Genomic DNA, 18,962 nt, shown 5'->3' on the forward strand with positions numbered 1-18,962 from the left:
GACGACACACCATAATACAGAGAGACAACGACACACCATAATACAGAGAGACAACGACACACCATAATACAGAGAGACAACGACACACCATAATACAGAGAGACAACGACACACCATAATACAGAGAGACAACGACACACCATAATACAGAGAGACAACGACACACCATAATACAGAGAGACGACGACACACCATAATACAGAGAGACGACGACACACCATAATACAGAGAGACGACGACACACCATAATACAGAGAGACGACGACACACCATAATACAGAGAGACGACGACACACCATAATACAGAGAGACGACGACACACCATAATACAGAGAGACGACGACACACCATAATACAGAGAGACGACGACACACCATAATACAGAGAGACGACGACACACCATAATACAGAGAGACAACGACACACCATAATACAGAGAGACGACGACACACCATAATACAGAGAGACGACGACACACCATAATACAGAGAGACGACGACACACCATAATACAGAGACGACGACACACCATAATACAGAGACGACGACACACCATAATACAGAGAGACGACGACACACCATAATACAGAGAGACAACGACACACCATAATACAGAGAGACAACGACACACCATAATACAGAGACAACGACACACCATAATACAGAGAGACGACGATACACCATAATACAGAGAGACGACGACACACCATAATACAGAGAGACGACGACACACCATAATACAGAGACGACGACACACCATAATACAGAGAGACGACGACACACCATAATACAGAGAGACGACGACACACCATAATACAGAGAGACGACGACACACCATAATACAGAGAGACAACGACACACCATAATACAGAGAGACGACGACACACCATAATACAGAGAGACAACACACCATAATACAGAGAGACGACGACACACCATAATACAGAGAGACGACGACACACCATAATACAGAGAGACACACCATAATCCAGAGAGACAACGACACACCATAATACAGAGAGACAACGACACACCATAATACAGAGACAACGACTCACCATAATACAGAGAGACGACGACACACCATAATACAGAGAGACGACGACACACCATAATACAGAGACGACGACACACCATAATACAGAGAGACGACGACACACCATAATACAGAGAGACGACGACACACCATAATACAGAGAGACGACGACACACCATAATACAGAGAGACGACGACACACCATAATACAGAGAGACGACGACACACCATAATACAGAGAGACAACGACACACCATAATACAGAGAGACAACGACACACCATAATACAGAGAGACGACGACACACCATAATACAGAGAGACGACGACACACCATAATACAGAGAGACAACGACACACCATAATACAGAGAGACGACGACACACCATAATACAGAGAGACAACGACACACCATAATACAGAGAGACACACCATAATACAGAGAGACAACGACACACCATAATACAGAGAGACAACGACACACCATAATACAGAGAGACAACGACACACCATAATACAGAGAGACACACCATAATACAGAGAGACACACCATAATACAGAGAGACACACCATAATACAGAGAGACGACACACCATAATACAGATACGACGACACACCATAATACAGAGAGACGACACACCATAATACAGATACGACGACACACCATAATACAGATACGACGACACACCATAATACAGAGAGACGACACACCATAATACAGATACGACGACACACCATAATACAGAGAGACGACACAGCATAATACAGATACGACGACACACCATAATACAGATAGACGACACACCATAATACAGATACGACGACACACCATAATACAGATACGACGACACACCATAATACAGAGAGACACACCATAATACAGAGAGACACACCATAATACAGAGAGACACACCATAATACAGAGAGACGCACCATAATACAGAGACGACGACACACCATAATACAGAGAGACACACCATAATACAGATACGACGACACACCATAATACAGAGAGACACACCATAATACAGAGAGACGCACCATAATACAGAGAGACGACACACCATAATACAGAGAGACGACACACCATAATACAGATACGACGACACACCATAATACAGAGAGACACACCATAATACAGAGAGACACACCATAATACAGAGAGACGCACCATAATACAGAGAGACACACCATAATACAGAGAGACACACCATAATACAGATACGACGACACACCATAATACAGAGAGACACACCATAATACAGAGAGACACACCATAATACAGAGAGACACACCATAATACAGAGAGACGACACACCATAATACAGAGAGACACACCATAATACAGATACGACGACACACCATAATACAGAGAGACACACCATAATACAGAGAGACACACCATAATACAGATACGACGACACACCATAATACAGAGACACACACCATAATACAGAGACGACACACCATAATACAGAGAGACGCACCATAATACAGAGCGACGCACCATAATACAGAGAGACGCACCATAATACAGAGAGACGCACCATAATACAGAGAGACGCACCATAATACAGAGAGACGCACCATAATACAGAGAGACACACCATAATACAGAGAGACGCACCATAATACAGAGAGACGCACCATAATACAGAGAGACGCACCATAATACAGATACGACGACACACCAAAATACAGAGAGACGCACCATAATACAGAGAGACACACCATAATACAGAGAGACACACACCATAATACAGAGATACGCACCATAATACAGAGAGACGCACCATAATACAGAGAGACGCACCATAATACAGAGAGACACACCATAATACAGAGAGACACACCATAATACAGAGAGACACACCATAATACAGAGAGACACACACCATAATACAGAAAGACGCACCATAATACAGATACGACGACACACCATAATACAGAGAGACGCACCATAATACAGAGCGACGCACCATAATACAGAGAGACGCACCATAATACAGAGAGACGCACCATAATACAGATACGACGACACACCATAATACAGAGAGACGCACCATAATACAGAGCGACGCACCATAATACAGAGAGACGCACCATAATACAGAGAGACGCACCATAATACAGATACGACGACACACCATAATACAGATACGACGACACACCATAATACAGATACGACGACACACCATAATACAGAGAGACGACACACCATAATACAGAGAGACGCACCATAATACAGAGAGACACACCATAATACAGAGAGACACACCATAATACAGAGAGACACACCATAATACAGAGAGACGCACCATAATACAGAGCGACGCACCATAATACAGAGAGACACACCATAATACAGAGAGATGCACCATAATACAGAGCGACGCACACTCCCTTTTCTTCCTCTCCCATTCCCGGGAATCAAGATAACTCATTCAGTCACCCTCCTCCCCACCCCCTTGGCTTCCAATGTCTGTTACATACATAGATACATCAGTAGATAATGATCGGTGCTGGGCGGAGATGCAGACTGGGTATTGGTAAAGCAGTGTGAACAGAGGGAGAGATGCAGACTGGGTATTGGTAAAGTAGTGTGAACAGAGGGAGAGATGCAGACTGGGTAATGGTAAAGCAGTGTGAACAGAGGGAGAGATGCAGACTGGGTAATGGTAAAGCAGTGTGAACAGAGGGAGAGATGCAGACTGGGTAATGGTAAAGCAGTGTGAACAGAGGGAGAGATGCAGACTGGGTAATGGTAAAGTAGTGTGAACAGAGGGGGAGAGATGCAGACTGGGTAATGGTAAAGCAGTGTGAACAGAGAGGGAGAGATGCAGACTGGGTAAAGCAGTGTGAACAGAGAGGGAGAGATGCAGCCTGGGTATTGGTAAAGTAGTGTGAACAGAGAGGGAGAGATGCAGACTGGGTAATGGTAAAGCAGTGTGAACAGAGAGGGAGAGATGCAGACTGGGTAATGGTAAAGCAGTGTGAACAGAGAGGGAGAGATGCAGACTGGGTATTGGTAAAGCAGTGTGAACAGAGGGAGAGATGCAGACTGGGTATTGGTAAAGCAGTGTGAACAGAGGGGGAGATGCAGACTGGGTAAAGCAGTGTGAACAGAGAGGGAGAGATGCAGACTGGGTATTGGTAAAGCAGTGTGAACAGAGGGAGAGATGCAGACTGGGTATTGGTAAAGCAGTGTGAACAGAGGGAGAGATGCAGACTGGGTATTAGTAAAGCAGTGTGAACAGAGAGGGAGAGATGCAGACTGGGTAATGGTAAAGCAGTGTGAACAGAGGGAGAGATGCAGACTGGGTATTGGTAAAGCAGTGTGAACAGAGGGAGAGATGCAGACTGGGTATTGGTAAAGCAGTGTGAACAGAGGGAGAGATGCAGACTGGGTATTGGTAAAGCAGTGTGAACAGAGAGGGAGAGATGTAGACTGGGTATTGGTAAAGCAGTGTGAACAGAGGGAGAGATGCAGACTGGGTATTAGTAAAGCAGTGTGAACAGAGAGGGAGAGATGCAGACTGGGTAATGGTAAAGCAGTGTGAACAGAGGGAGAGATGCAGACTGGGTATTGGTAAAGCAGTGTGAACAGAGAGGGAGAGATGCAGACTGGGTAATGGTAAAGCAGTGTGAACAGAGGGAGAGATGCAGACTGGGTATTGGTAAAGCAGTGTGAACAGAGAGGGAGAGATGCAGACTGGGTAATGGTAAAGCAGTGTGAACAGAGAGGGAGAGATGCAGACTGGGTATTAGTAAAGCAGTGTGAACAGAGGGAGAGATGCAGACTGGGTAATGGTAAAGCAGTGTGAACAGAGAGGGAGAGATGCAGACTGGGTAATGGTAAAGCAGTGTGAACAGAGGGAGAGATGCAGACTGGGTATTGGTAAAGCAGTGTGAACAGAGGGAGAGATGCAGACTGGGTATTGGTAAAGCAGTGTGAACAGAGAGGGAGAGATGCAGACTGGGTATTGGTAAAGCAGTGTGAACAGAGGGAGAGATGCAGACTGGGTAATGGTAAAGCAGTGTGAACAGAGGGAGAGATGTAGACTGGGTATTGGTAAAGCAGTGTGAACAGAGGGAGAGATGTAGACTGGGTAATGGTAAAGTAGTGTGAACAGAGGGAGAGATGCAGACTGGGTATTGGTAAAGCAGTGTGAACAGAGAGGGAGAGATGCAGACTGGGTATTGGTAAAGCAGTGTGAACAGAGGGAGAGATGCAGACTGGGTATTGGTAAAGCAGTGTGAACAGAGAGGGAGAGATGCAGACTGGGTATTGGTAAAGCAGTGTGAACAGAGGGAGAGATGCAGACTGGGTAATGGTAAAGCAGTGTGAACAGAGGGAGAGATGCAGACTGGGTAATGGTAAAGCAGTGTGAACAGAGAGGGAGATGCAGACTGGGTATTGGTAAAGCAGTGTGAACAGAGAGGGAGAGATGCAGACTGGGTATTGGTAAAGCAGTGTGAACAGAGGGAGAGATGCAGACTGGGTATTGGTTAAGCAGTGTGAACAGAGGGAGAGATGCAGACTGGGTATTGGTAAAGCAGTGTGAACAGAGGGAGAGATGCAGACTGGGTATTGGTAAAGCAGTGTGAACAGAGGGAGAGATGCAGACTGGGTATTGGTAAAGCAGTGTGAACAGAGAGAGAGAGATGCAGACTGGGTAATGGTAAAGCAGTGTGAACAGAGGGAGAGATGCAGACAGGGTATTGGTAAAGCAGTGTGAACAGAGGGAGAGATGCAGACTGGGTAATGGTAAAGCAGTGTGAACAGAGGGAGAGATGCAGACTGGGTATTGGTAAAGCAGTGTGAACAGAGGGAGAGATGTAGACTGGGTATTGGTAAAGCAGTGTGAACAGAGGGAGAGATGCAGACTGGGTATTGGTAAAGCAGTGTGAACAGAGGGAGAGATGTAGACTGGGTATTGGTAAAGCAGTGTGAACAGAGGGAGAGATGCAGACTGGGTATTGGTAAAGCAGTGTGAACAGAGGGAGAGATGCAGACTGGGTAATGGTAAAGCAGTGTGAACAGAGAGGGAGATGCAGACTGGGTAATGGTAAAGCAGTGTGAACAGAGAGGGAGAGATGCAGACTGGGTATTGGTAAAGCAGTGTGAACAGAGGGAGAGATGCAGACTGGGTAATGGTAAAGCAGTGTGAACAGAGGGAGAGATGCAGACTGGGTATTGGTAAAGCAGTGTGAACAGAGAGGGAGAGATGCAGACTGGGTATTGGTAAAGCAGTGTGAACAGAGGGAGAGATGCAGACTGGGTAATGGCAAAGCAGTGTGAACAGAGGGAGAGATGCAGACTGGGTATTGGTAAAGCAGTGTGAACAGAGAGGGAGAGATGCAGACTGGGTAATGGTAAAGCAGTGTGAACAGAGGGAGAGATGCAGACTGGGTATTGGTAAAGCAGTGTGAACAGAGAGGGAGAGATGCAGACTGGGTAATGGTAAAGCAGTGTGAACAGAGAGGGAGAGATGCAGACTGGGTATTGGTAAAGTAGTGTGAACAGAGGGGGAGAGATGCAGACTGGGTAATGGTAAAGCAGTGTGAACAGAGGGAGAGATGCAGACTGGGTAATGGTAAAGCAGTGTGAACAGAGAGGGAGAGATGCAGACTGGGTAATGGTAAAGCAGTGTGAACAGAGGGAGAGATGCAGACTGGGTATTGGTAAAGCAGTGTGAACAGAGAGGGAGAGATGCAGACTGGGTAATGGTAAAGCAGTGTGAACAGAGAGGGAGAGATGCAGACTGGGTATTGGTAAAGCAGTGTGAACAGAGGGAGAGATGTAGACTGAGTAATGGTAAAGCAGTGTGAACAGAGGGAGAGATGCAGACTGGGTATTGGTAAAGCAGTGTGAACAGAGAGGGAGATGCAGACTGGGTAATGGTAAAGCAGTGTGAACAGAGGGAGAGATGCAGACTGGGTATTGGTAAAGCAGTGTGAACAGAGAGGGAGAGATGCAGACTGGGTATTGGTAAAGCAGTGTGAACAGAGGGAGAGATGCAGACTGGGTATTGGTAAAGCAGTGTGAACAGAGGGAGAGATGCAGACTAGGTAATGGTAAAGCAGTGTGAACAGAGAGGGAGAGATGCAGACTGGGTATTGGTAAAGCAGTGTGAACAGAGGGAGAGATGCAGACTGGGTATTGGTAAAGTAGTGTGAACAGAGGGGGAGAGATGCAGACTGGGTAATGGTAAAGCAGTGTGAACAGAGGGAGAGATGCAGACTGGGTAATGGTAAAGCAGTGTGAACAGAGAGGGAGAGATGCAGACTGGGTAATGGTAAAGCAGTGTGAACAGAGGGAGAGATGCAGACTGGGTATTGGTAAAGCAGTGTGAACAGAGAGGGAGAGATGCAGACTGGGTAATGGTAAAGCAGTGTGAACAGAGAGGGAGAGATGCAGACTGGGTATTGGTAAAGCAGTGTGAACAGAGGGAGAGATGTAGACTGAGTAATGGTAAAGCAGTGTGAACAGAGGGAGAGATGCAGACTGGGTATTGGTAAAGCAGTGTGAACAGAGAGGGAGATGCAGACTGGGTAATGGTAAAGCAGTGTGAACAGAGGGAGAGATGCAGACTGGGTATTGGTAAAGCAGTGTGAACAGAGAGGGAGAGATGCAGACTGGGTATTGGTAAAGCAGTGTGAACAGAGGGAGAGATGCAGACTGGGTATTGGTAAAGCAGTGTGAACAGAGGGAGAGATGCAGACTGGGTAATGGTAAAGCAGTGTGAACAGAGAGGGAGAGATGCAGACTGGGTATTGGTAAAGCAGTGTGAACAGAGGGAGAGATGCAGACTGGGTATTGGTAAAGCAGTGTGAACAGAGAGGGAGAGATGTAGACTGGGTATTGGTAAAGCAGTGTGAACAGAGAGGGAGATATGTAGACTGGGTATTGGTAAAGTAGTGTGAACAGAGGGGGAGAGATGCAGACTGGGTATTGGTAAAGCAGTGTGAACAGAGGGAGAGATGCAGACTGGGTATTGGTAAAGCAGTGTGAACAGAGAGGGAGAGATGTAGACTGGGTATTGGTAAAGCAGTGTGAACAGAGAGGGAGAGATGCAGACTGGGTATTGGTAAAGCAGTGTGAACAGAGAGGGAGAGATGCAGACTGGGTAATGGTAAAGCAGTGTGAACAGAGGGAGAGATGCAGACTGGGTATTGGTAAAGCAGTGTGAACAGAGAGGGAGAGATGCAGACTGGGTAATGGTAAAGCAGTGTGAACAGAGAGGGAGAGATGCAGACTGGGTAATGGTAAAGCAGTGTGAACAGAGGGAGAGATGCAGACTGGGTATTGGTAAAGCAGTGTGAACAGAGAGGGAGAGATGTAGACTGGGTATTGGTAAAGCAGTGTGAACAGAGAGGGAGAGATGTAGACTGGGTATTGGTAAAGTAGTGTGAACAGAGAGGGAGAGATGCAGACTGGGTAAAGCAGTGTGAACAGAGAGGGAGATGCAGACTGGGTATTGGTAAAGCAGTGTGAACAGAGAGGGAGAGATGCAGACTGGGTATTGGTAAAGCAGTGTGAACAGAGAGGGAGAGATGCAGACTGGGTAATGGTAAAGCAGTGTGAACAGAGAGGGAGAGATGCAGACTGGGTATTGGTAAAGCAGTGTGAACAGAGAGGGAGAGATGCAGACTGGGTATTGGTAAAGCAGTGTGAACAGAGAGGGAGAGATGCAGACTGGGTATTGGTAAAGCAGTGTGAACAGAGAGGGAGAGATGCAGACTGGGTAATGGTAAAGCAGTGTGAACAGAGAGGGAGAGATGCAGACTGGGTAATGGTAAAGCAGTGTGAACAGAGGGAGAGATGCAGACTGGGTATTGGTAAAGCAGTGTGAACAGAGGGAGAGATGCAGACTGGGTATTGGTAAAGCAGTGTGAAAAGAGAGGGAGAGATGCAGACTGCCAGGCTGATTAAAGCAGCCTCTACAGCGGACGGTGATTGAAGCTCGGGCGGCGGAGGCTCGGGGAGAAAAGAGAGGAGGTCTTCGACTACAGGACTTTATTACATATGGCAGGAGATGATGGTGGGTTAACAGAGATAGGCTAGCTAACACACACACACACACACACACACACACACACACACACACACACACACACACACACACACACACACACACACACACACACACAGTTCTTTCAGCCTGGTGGACGTGTAGGGGGGGAGACCGTTGTAGGAATGCCAGGCAGCTTCAACGGTTACAATCTGTATTTGATGTCAGTTAAAATAAGACATCTGCTTCGTCGCAAAGTACAATCTGAAGAGAGATCACTGAATCCAGTACCCCCATTGACTTGTAATATAGGCTATTTTTACTTCTGGTGTTTTACAGCCACTTATGGAAGGTCTCAACACTGCTCAGTCAAACCAGAGGAATATACAGTCAAAGATGACTAAATGAATATGATCCCGAGAAAAAGGAGTGCTTTCAGTATGAGGGGGGATGTGTGTTTACCAGTCAGTGACCTTGTGTGTTACCACACACACACACAACGATGGTACTCACTGGGGCTCCTCTCCTCCACAAGGTCACAGGCACAGAGGTGGTCTGAATCGATGGAGATAGGTTTCTGTCGGATCCAGAACTTGGTGCTGGTCTTCTGGTTGGTGACGGGGTCAATCTCCACCTTCTCCCCCGAGATGCCTGCATGAGGGACAGGGAGTGAGAAAGGAGGAGAAAGAGTGGAGGGGGGGGGGGAATAGAGAGAGAGAGAGAGATGGCAGAGGTCAAATCATGTACTCCGTACCGAATGGTCTCTCCATCCTCCATTTTGTTGTGGGACACAACAGCATCTCTCGTGGATTGTCACAGTGTAAAGCGTCGGCGGAATCCGTATTTTTCGTTGTTGTGTGAAAATGATGGTGCTGTGTGCCGTTAATGGTCATTCACAGTGCTAATCTGTCATCACTGTCGCCCGGCCCCTGCTGCTGCTGGCTGTGCACACATATATACCCACACACACAGTCAAATGGATGCTGGAGATGTCCATAGACCTAGAGATCTGACACAGTAGATTAAGTACAGACAGATTCCCAAGGAGGGGGGGGGGGTCTATAGTGGCTCCTATTCAATCAAAATCGCTAACCAGGTTTACGGGACAAACGATATTCCTCACACATTGCGAGAAAGCAGGTTTGAAATTAAAGGTTCAATTGTTTTTTTAAAACTTTTAAATGAATGATATTACCCATTGATTCTTGAAGAATATGACTTATAGGATACCTCATAAGCTTAATTCAACTGTCGTTACTCCTACAGGACCACCCCAAAAAAAATGGAATGTGAAAAGATGTGAGGCTCAACCAACACTCGTTCACCAATAAAAAAACGGAACGTTTTATTTAAGCAAAGTTAAAAATCTTGACGTTTCTGCCATTAAAGGCCTTTATTCCAGAATCGATGCCCCTTCATAAAACGCCCCTTTGATAAACAACTTGGTAACCAAAGCAACAACGTCATAAAAGTGAGGACATTCAGTGTTGATGTTTGTCATTAGGCTGAGGAAACGTATTTTAAAACGCTAATCTATTGAATTACTGTTTATTTTAACTGTTGTGCCGGTACATGGCCATAAAAATAGCACCTTAAATTCCCTGAACGGGATGACTCGACAGAATGGGGACATCTCGAGCTCTTGCTATACCTCCAATGGAGACAGGTTTGGTATACTTTGTGTGTTTCTCTCCTGTTTTGTTAATGTTTTCATTTGGTTATCAGGCAAGCCAGTGGGTTGGATGACAACTGCTTTTTGATGCTCTCTATAAAGGTAATGGAGGATAGGCTACACACACACACACACACACACACACACACACACACACACACACACACACACACACACACACACACACACACACACACACACACACACACACACACAGAGAGAGAGAGAGAGAGAAAGAGAGTGGGGCCTATGGTCTATGACAGATGTGTCAGCTGTCAATCAGAGCGGTTAATGTGAGGCAAAAGGGGGGGCGGAGAGATGAACCCAAGGATTCGTTTGGCGTTGAAATCCTTGGATAGGCCACACTGAAAATACATTGGAAAAACACTTTCAGTGTTAAACTTAAACGACTAAACAAGATAAACAATGTAGAAAAAAAATAATGGATCTATATATTTTAATAATCACCAAAATAAAAGCTAGATAGTCAGGGAGAACTGAAAATTCCCAAAACAATAATAATAATAATAAAACAATTAATTAATTAATTAATTATTATTATGTTTGAGCAAAAGAACACAGCATTAGCCATGGCAGAATATGTAGAATTGCAGGGAATTTGCTTTAAAACGGAAACAATTAATCTCCTCTCCATGGAGAAATGTGTAGAATTACAGGAAATTACCTTAAATATATATATATATTTTTTTCAATCTCTACACTGCCAAGATGGGGTGGGGGCTCAAAAATTACCTGAAATCCAGCACCCATTGTCACGCCCCTGCCACACCCATTACCTAAGCCACTTTTAATATCCAGAAAAAACACTGGAAGCCGGCTGTCAATCAGAGCGGTTAATGTGAGGGAGTGCAGGCAAAAGGGCAGAAAGATGATTCCGGCTGTCAATCAAACGATGGTCACCATTCCACAGGGAACAGAAAGATCCTCTACCGCGTATCAAATGGCTCCCTATTCCCTATTTAGTGCACTACTTTTGGCCAGAGCCCTATGGTCAAAAGTAGTGCACTATTAGTGAATAGGGTGCCATTTTGGGACGCAGTCCCAATCGCAGCCACACAGAGTACTGGGTTGAAAACATGGAGACAACATGGAGTACTGGGAGACAAATGGGACTGCTTTGATGGAGGAAGTCTGTTTTTTGTCTGTCATCATTGAAAATAGAGGTCGCTTTCCTTCACCCCTTATTCTTCTCTTTAAGGTCGAGTTTTCTGTAAAAATCTCAGTTTGGATTTTAGAGGGAAGGCATTCGAGGCCACTAGTGCCTCTTCCATTGCCTCAATTTAAAAAGCCCAAAATGAGTCATTTTGACAGATTCAAATTCGAAAAGTGTTGTGTTTTGGTGTACATGGCACCCCCCCCCAAAATGCATGTTCATGTGCAAGTTTCACGTTGGTAAATAGTGTGTCATCCTAAGTGTATACAACTTAGGCAAATCACATTAATTACCCGGATAAAATATCTGATTAAAGATATTTTTTTTTTCCTTCTTCTGCTCTACAGGATTGACAATTACAGATCACCACTAAAGGGGAATCAGAAGGATCCCGGCAGATTCTCACTTCCACTCTATACATCACAGCCACTGATGTAATATGGACTCAGTCACTTGTATTGATGATAATGGTTATTAAATTGCCACCCTATTTTTCCTTGGCCACATGGAATTGGTTGCTATAACAAGCCCTAATCCAATTCCGTGACAGAGGCCTCGCCTAATGCTATGTGAAGGGGGCAGATTGAGCATCACCATTGAGGGTTATTAGAAAAATTAAGATGGGGGGCTGGCACCCCCAGACCCCCCTGTCTTACACGACTACCCCCCCCCCCCCTCTATAACTGCCTTCCAGGGCCATCAGCCCATTCTCTTATAGGGGGAGAAGAGAAGAGCGCCGACCGTCTGTGAGTGAGTTGTTCCAAACTGTAACGAGAGACGACACTTTTCCAATAACCGCCCCGGTAATTCGACCCATTCATTTCCCTCACCGCGGTTAACAAGCTTTATTAAACCAGCAGCATTGCATGGCTGCCGCCACCATCTTTTCTCATTTGCATCAATTAGGAAGAAGCCCAGAGCTGGGCTCTCTGGGTGGAGGTGGACCCCAGCAGTGACGCTGGGAAGAGTATTCTGTCACGGAGGTGGTCTTTTGGTGGGAGAAGCAGCTAGATCCAGTGTCGTCAGTCAAAGAGACAACAGTGGGACGCTTGGTGCGTCAAGAATCCCGATGTCACAGGAAGGTCAAAAAAATCCTCAGGGACAACAACCACCCCGAACCCACTGCCTGTTCACCTTGCTACCATTCAGAAGGCGAGGTCAGTACAGGTGCATCAAAGCTGGGACCGAGAGACTGGAAAAACGGCTTCTATCTCAAGGCCATCAGACTGCTAAACAGCCATCACTAAACTCAGAGAGGCTGCTGCCTACATAGACTCACGAGTCACTTTAAACAATGCCACTTTAATTATGTTTACATATCTTACATTACTCATCTCATATGTATATACTGTATTTTATACCATCTTGCCTATGCCGCTCGGTCATCGCTCATCCATATATTTATATATATATATATTCTTATTCCATCCCTTTACTTAGATTTGTATAAGGTAGTTGTTGTGAAATTGTTAGATTACTTGTTAGATATTACTGCACTATCGGGAACTAGAAGCACAAGCATTTTTGCTACACTCGCATTAACATCTGCTAACCATGTGTATGTGACCAATAAAATTTGATTTGATTTGAATCTGAAGCCTTGAGGAAGAAGTGGACCAGTCAGGAGAGAGAGAGGATACCCAACACTATGAAGTGGACCAGTCAGGAGAGAGAGAAGATACCCAACACTATGAAGTGGACCAGTCAGAAGAGACAGAGGATACCCAACACTATGAAGTGGACCAGTCAGGAGAGAGAGAGAGCGGACCAGTCAGGAGAGAGAGAAGATACCCAACACTATGAAGTGGACCAGTCAGGAGAGACAGAGGATACCCAACACTATGAAGTGGACCAGTCAGGAGAGACAGAGGATACCCAACACTATGAAGTGGACCAGTCAGGAGAGAGAGAAGATACCCAACACTATGAAGTGGACCAGTCAGGAGAGAGAGAAGATACCCAACACTATGAAGTGGACCAGTCAGGAGAGACAGAGGAAACCCAACACTATGAAGTGGACCAGTCAGGAGAGACAGAGGAAACCCAACACTATGAAGTGGACGAGTCAGGAGAGAGAGAATATACCCAACACTATGAAGTGGACCAGTCAGGAGGGAACAAAATCTATTTGCGCACGATGGCGGACTTTGGACATGGTGTTAGTGCTGAGCGAAATGTTGGTTATTTTTCGTTTTTTTTAAACAACTAATTGACCAATGTTGGTTCAATTATTTGAATTCCATTTTGTTCTGTTTTTTTTCCTGTGAGATCAATGCATTGCTGTTTCTCTAGTGATAAATCAGAACATCATGCCTGAACTGTGTGATGTAGTATGGAGTTGTAGTTTCCAACAGGCCAGTGTTCTACACAGTTCAGTGCGGTAAAAATGTGATAAGTAACTACAATGACCATAACCCATTGCGCGGCTACTTGTCAGGCATGTGACAGAAGAATGCGTGATCAAGAGGGGATGCATAGAGACCAGTTTCTTCACGAGGTATCTCTACCTGAAAATACATGATCTAAGTGATTGATAGTTGGTATTCAGCAGTTATAATAGTATGCCTTATTTACTTTGAAGAACTACTAAAATAGTGATGTTGTCAGCCAGCATAGCCAGCAGCTCTATAGAGATGAGATGATGACTTGGAATGAAATAATAAAGTCCTCAAATAAAACTAATGTAATATACACAACAACTGAAATATTTTAATAAAGTAATGTGAATAAATGATGGTTAATAAGCAGTAATAAACAGTCACTACCTTCATAGGACTTGTATTCATTGTTATATTCTGTGTTGTTACCGCATTAAACCCAAAGAATGAATAGTGCATTTCATGTAAAAAAAAAGTTTAAAAAAAAAAATCGAAATCGTGATGATTTTTTAAATAATCGCACTGAAACGACCTCAAAAAGCACTAATCGCTCAGCACTACTACCCCTAAAACAGCTTTCCTCCCTGACAACCATCTGTCTTCCTTCTTCAACCTCAGGAGGCTGAAAACATTTGTCTTGTCAACGAAAGCCCTCACTAACTTTTACAGGTGCACAATTGAGAGCTTCCTGTCGGGCTGTATCACCGCCTGGTATGGTAACGGCACCGCCCACAACCGCAGGGCTCTCCAGAAGGTGGTGCGGGTCTGCACAACGCAACACCGGGGGCAAACGACCTGCCCTCCATGACACCTACAGCACCCGATATCACAGGAAGGCCAAAAAGATCATCAAGAGCAACAACCACCCGAGCCACTTCCTGTTCACCCCGCTTCCATCCAGAAGGCGAGGTCAGTAGAGGTACATCAAAGCTGGGACAGAGACATTGAAAAACAGCTTCTATCTCAAGGCCATCAGATTGTTAAACAGCCACCACCAGCACAGAGAGGCGGCTGCCTACCTACAGACTTGATATCATTGGCCACTTTAATACATGGAACACTAGTCAGTTTAATAACGCCACATCCAAGAATGTTTACATATCTCACATTACTCATCTCATGTGTATATACTGTATACTGCATCCTACACTATCTATTCTTTACTATCTATTGCATCTTAGCCGCTCTGTCACTGCTCATCCATATATTTTATATTTATATATTCTCATCCCATTCCTTTACTAGATTGTGTGTATTAGGTTTTGTTGTGGAATTTGTTAGATATTAGGTTTTGTTGTGGAATTTGTTAGATATTAGGTTTTGTTGTGGAATTTGTTAGATATTAGGTTTTGTCGTGGAATTGTTAGATTACTTGTTAGATACTGCTGCACTGTCGGATCTAGAAGCACAAGCATTTCACAACTCTCGCAATAACATCTGCTAACCATGTGTATGTGACCAATAACATTTGATTTGACATGCCGCGGCCCCTCCCACATTTGACAGTGTCCAGATACAAGCACACACAGACAGAGATTTTGCAGACTTGTGCACACTGTCTGGTACTAATGCCTCTGGCTCAATCCACATAAATCCTAGAGCTATGGGACCCTGGGACATTCCTGCCTCTGTGAATCTGGACTTTCCTCCCCCGGTGTTGACATTAAGTAACATCAGTTTGTACCACTAGCTAGAAACACAGGACACTGCCCAACCACTTTCCACCCTAAACACCTCTCCTGATTTGTTTTTTTCTTGTTGGGGGGGGGGGGTCAGCTTTAATATTGCTGATAGATATTGGCTTCTATCAATGTAATTGTCTGCATCATTTCCAATCCCCCATATATATATATATACAGTTGAAGTCGGAAGTTTACATACACCTTAGCCAAATACATTTAAACTCAGTTTTTCACAATTCCTGACATTTAATCCTAGTAAATTCCCTGTCTTAGGTCAGTTAGGATCACCACTTTATTTTAAGAATGTAAAATGTCAGAATAATAATAGAGATAATTATTTATTTCAGCTTTTATTTCTTTCATCACATTCCCAGTGGGTCAGAAGTTTACATACACTCAATTAGTATTTGGTAGCATTGCCTTTAAATTGTTTAACTTGGGTCAAACGTTTCGGGTAGCCTTCCACAAGCTTCCCACAATAAGTTGGGTGAATTTGGCTCATTCCTCCTGACAGAGCTGGTGGAACTGAGTCAGGTTTATAGGCCTCCTTGCTCGCACACGCTTTTTCAGTTCTGCCCACACATTTTCTATGGGATTGAAGTCAGGGCTTTGTGATGGCCACTCCAATACCTTGACTTTGTTGTCCTTTATCCATTTTGCCACAACTTTGGAAGTATGCTTGGGGTCATTATCCATTTGGAAGACCCATTTGCGACCAAGCTTTAACTTCCTGACTGATGTCTTGAGATGTTGCTTCAATATATCCACATAATTTTCCTTCTCATGATGCCATCTATTTTGTGAAGTGCACCAGGCCCTCCTGCAGCAAAGCACCCCCACAACATGATGCTGCCACCCCCCACAGTTGGGATGGGTTTCTTCGGCTTGCAAGCCTCCACCTTTTTCCTCCAAACATAACGATGGTTATGGCCAAACAGTTACATTTTTGTTTCATCAGACCAGAGGACATTTCTCCAAAAAGTACGATCTTTGTCCTCATGTGCAGTTGCAAACTGTAGTCTGGCTTTTTTATGGCGGTTTTGGAGCAGTGGCTTCTTCTTTGCGAGCGGCCTTTCAGGTTATGTCGATATAGGACTCGTTTTACTGTGGATATAGATACGTTTGTACCTGTTTCCTCCAGCATCTTCACAAGGTCCTTTGCTGTTGTTCTGGGATTGATTTGCACTTTTCGCACCAAAGTACGTTCATCTCTAGGAGACAGAGACAGTCTCCTTCCTGAGCGGTATGACGGCTGCGTGGTCCCATGGTGTTTATACTTGCGTACTATTGTTTGTACAGATGAACGTGGTACCTTCAGGTGTTTGGAAATTGCTCCCAAGGATGAACCAGACTTGTGGAGGTCTACAATTTTTTCCCCTGAGGTCTTGGCTGATTTCTTTTGATTTTCCCATGATGTCAAGCAAAGAGGCACTGAGTTTGAAGGTAGGCCTTGAAATACATCCACAGGTACACCTCCAATTGACTCAAATGATGTCAATTAGCCGATCAGAAGCTTCTAAAGCCATGACATAATTTTCTGGAATTTTCCAAGCTGTTTAAAGGCACAGTCAACTTAGTGTATGTAAACTTCTGACCCACTGGAATTGTGATACAGTGACTTATAAGTGAAATAATCTGTCTGTAAACAATTGTTGGAAAAATTACTTGTGTAATGCACAAAGTAGATGTCCTAACCGACTTGCCAAAACTATAGTTTGTTAACAAGAAATTTGTGGAGTGGTTGAAAAACGAGTTTTAATGACTCCAACCTAAATGTATGTAAACTTCTGACTTCAACTGTATACATTTAGATTTGTATATATATATATATATATATATATTTTAAAATATATTTCCCGTCTTTATTATTTTCCCCTAACCCTGCCACCCCTCCCCTAATTGGAGTAAACTAATGGACAACAACACTTAGACTTCTACTTCCAGCTTATACATACTATACAAATTTTACAGACACAGTATATTTTACATGAGTTATCTTTTGTTTGTTTTTAATCCCATCCTTCAGTTCCCATTAAACCCCTCCCATCGATCTCTGAACACCATCCAGTTCTGATTTATATTTGCCATTGACATTTTTGCAACTGTGCTGTTCTGAACCTTCCTATTCTCATAGTTTCTACAGATAGTGGAAAAAGTTAAAATCTTTAATTTACAAAGAGTATTTTTATTATTATATTATTGATCGAGTGACTATGCGTTTTCAAGTTGGCCAGCAGTGCTATTTGCAGAGTTAACTCCAGGTAAATGTTGCAATTCTTCTTCAAGCTACATATGGACAGTACCAAAAATAAGTGACCTAATGATTCCACCTCTCCTTCTTTTTCTCCAGAGCTTTGGACTGTAATAGAACCCCTCCGATGTCGTTCATACAGTCAGAGTGGAGTGCCCTCTTGGAAAAGACATCATGACGCTAAAGGCATGGGTAGGAGGTGTGGGATGGGTTTGAAAAAGCCAAACCCCACAGCCTTTACAAAACCCCTCAATGGTTTGTCAGCAAGGCTTAGGGCCACCCCCCCCCTCCTCCCCGCCCCACCCCCGCCTTTTCTGCTCTTCTCCAACTATGTTTAATCTGACACGCCGAACGCATCTGTTGGCGGTTAAGCCGTGGTGTTTGCTAGCTGCCGTCGCCTCTGAAACCCCAGGAAACCCCCTATCTCTGAGAAACACTGGGGAGAGCATCCGACAGGTCTTTTGGTTTAAGAACCCGTCCTCTGTCAGCCTAGGGAGAGGAGGCTCCACAAAGCTGGCAGCCTGGTTTCAATTCAATAATATCAGCATGAATGCAACAACAACAACAACAACAACAAAACAAACAAAAACGGCTAAAATATGTGAAAATGCGAGGCGTTGTCGTTACACTGATGGGTAACACTGTGAACGACAGCTGATGGGTAACACTGTGTCTGACAGCTGATGGGTAACACTGTGTCTGACAGCTGATGGGTAACACTGTGTCTGACAGCTGATGGGTAACACTGTGAACGACA

At 44.5% G+C, this 18,962-nt stretch overlaps 1 protein-coding gene across 4 annotated transcripts in view; it reads right to left on the reverse strand.

Annotated features, from left to right (window-relative positions):
* Positions 1–18,962, reverse strand: part of mapkap1 (MAPK associated protein 1) — a 122,481-nt gene that overhangs the window by 23,651 nt on the left and 79,868 nt on the right. For all 4 annotated transcript variants that reach the window (XM_071351422.1, XM_071351420.1, XM_071351423.1 and 1 more), the window contains one exon: positions 9,562–9,699. In XM_071351422.1, coding sequence (XP_071207523.1) covers positions 9,562–9,699 — 138 coding nt within the window. The remainder of the gene's footprint in view (positions 1–9,561; positions 9,700–18,962) is intronic.

The sequence above is a fragment of the Salvelinus alpinus genome, chromosome 18, assembly GCF_045679555.1.
Source record: "Salvelinus alpinus chromosome 18, SLU_Salpinus.1, whole genome shotgun sequence".
Classification (NCBI taxonomy): Eukaryota; Metazoa; Chordata; class Actinopteri; order Salmoniformes; family Salmonidae; genus Salvelinus; species Salvelinus alpinus.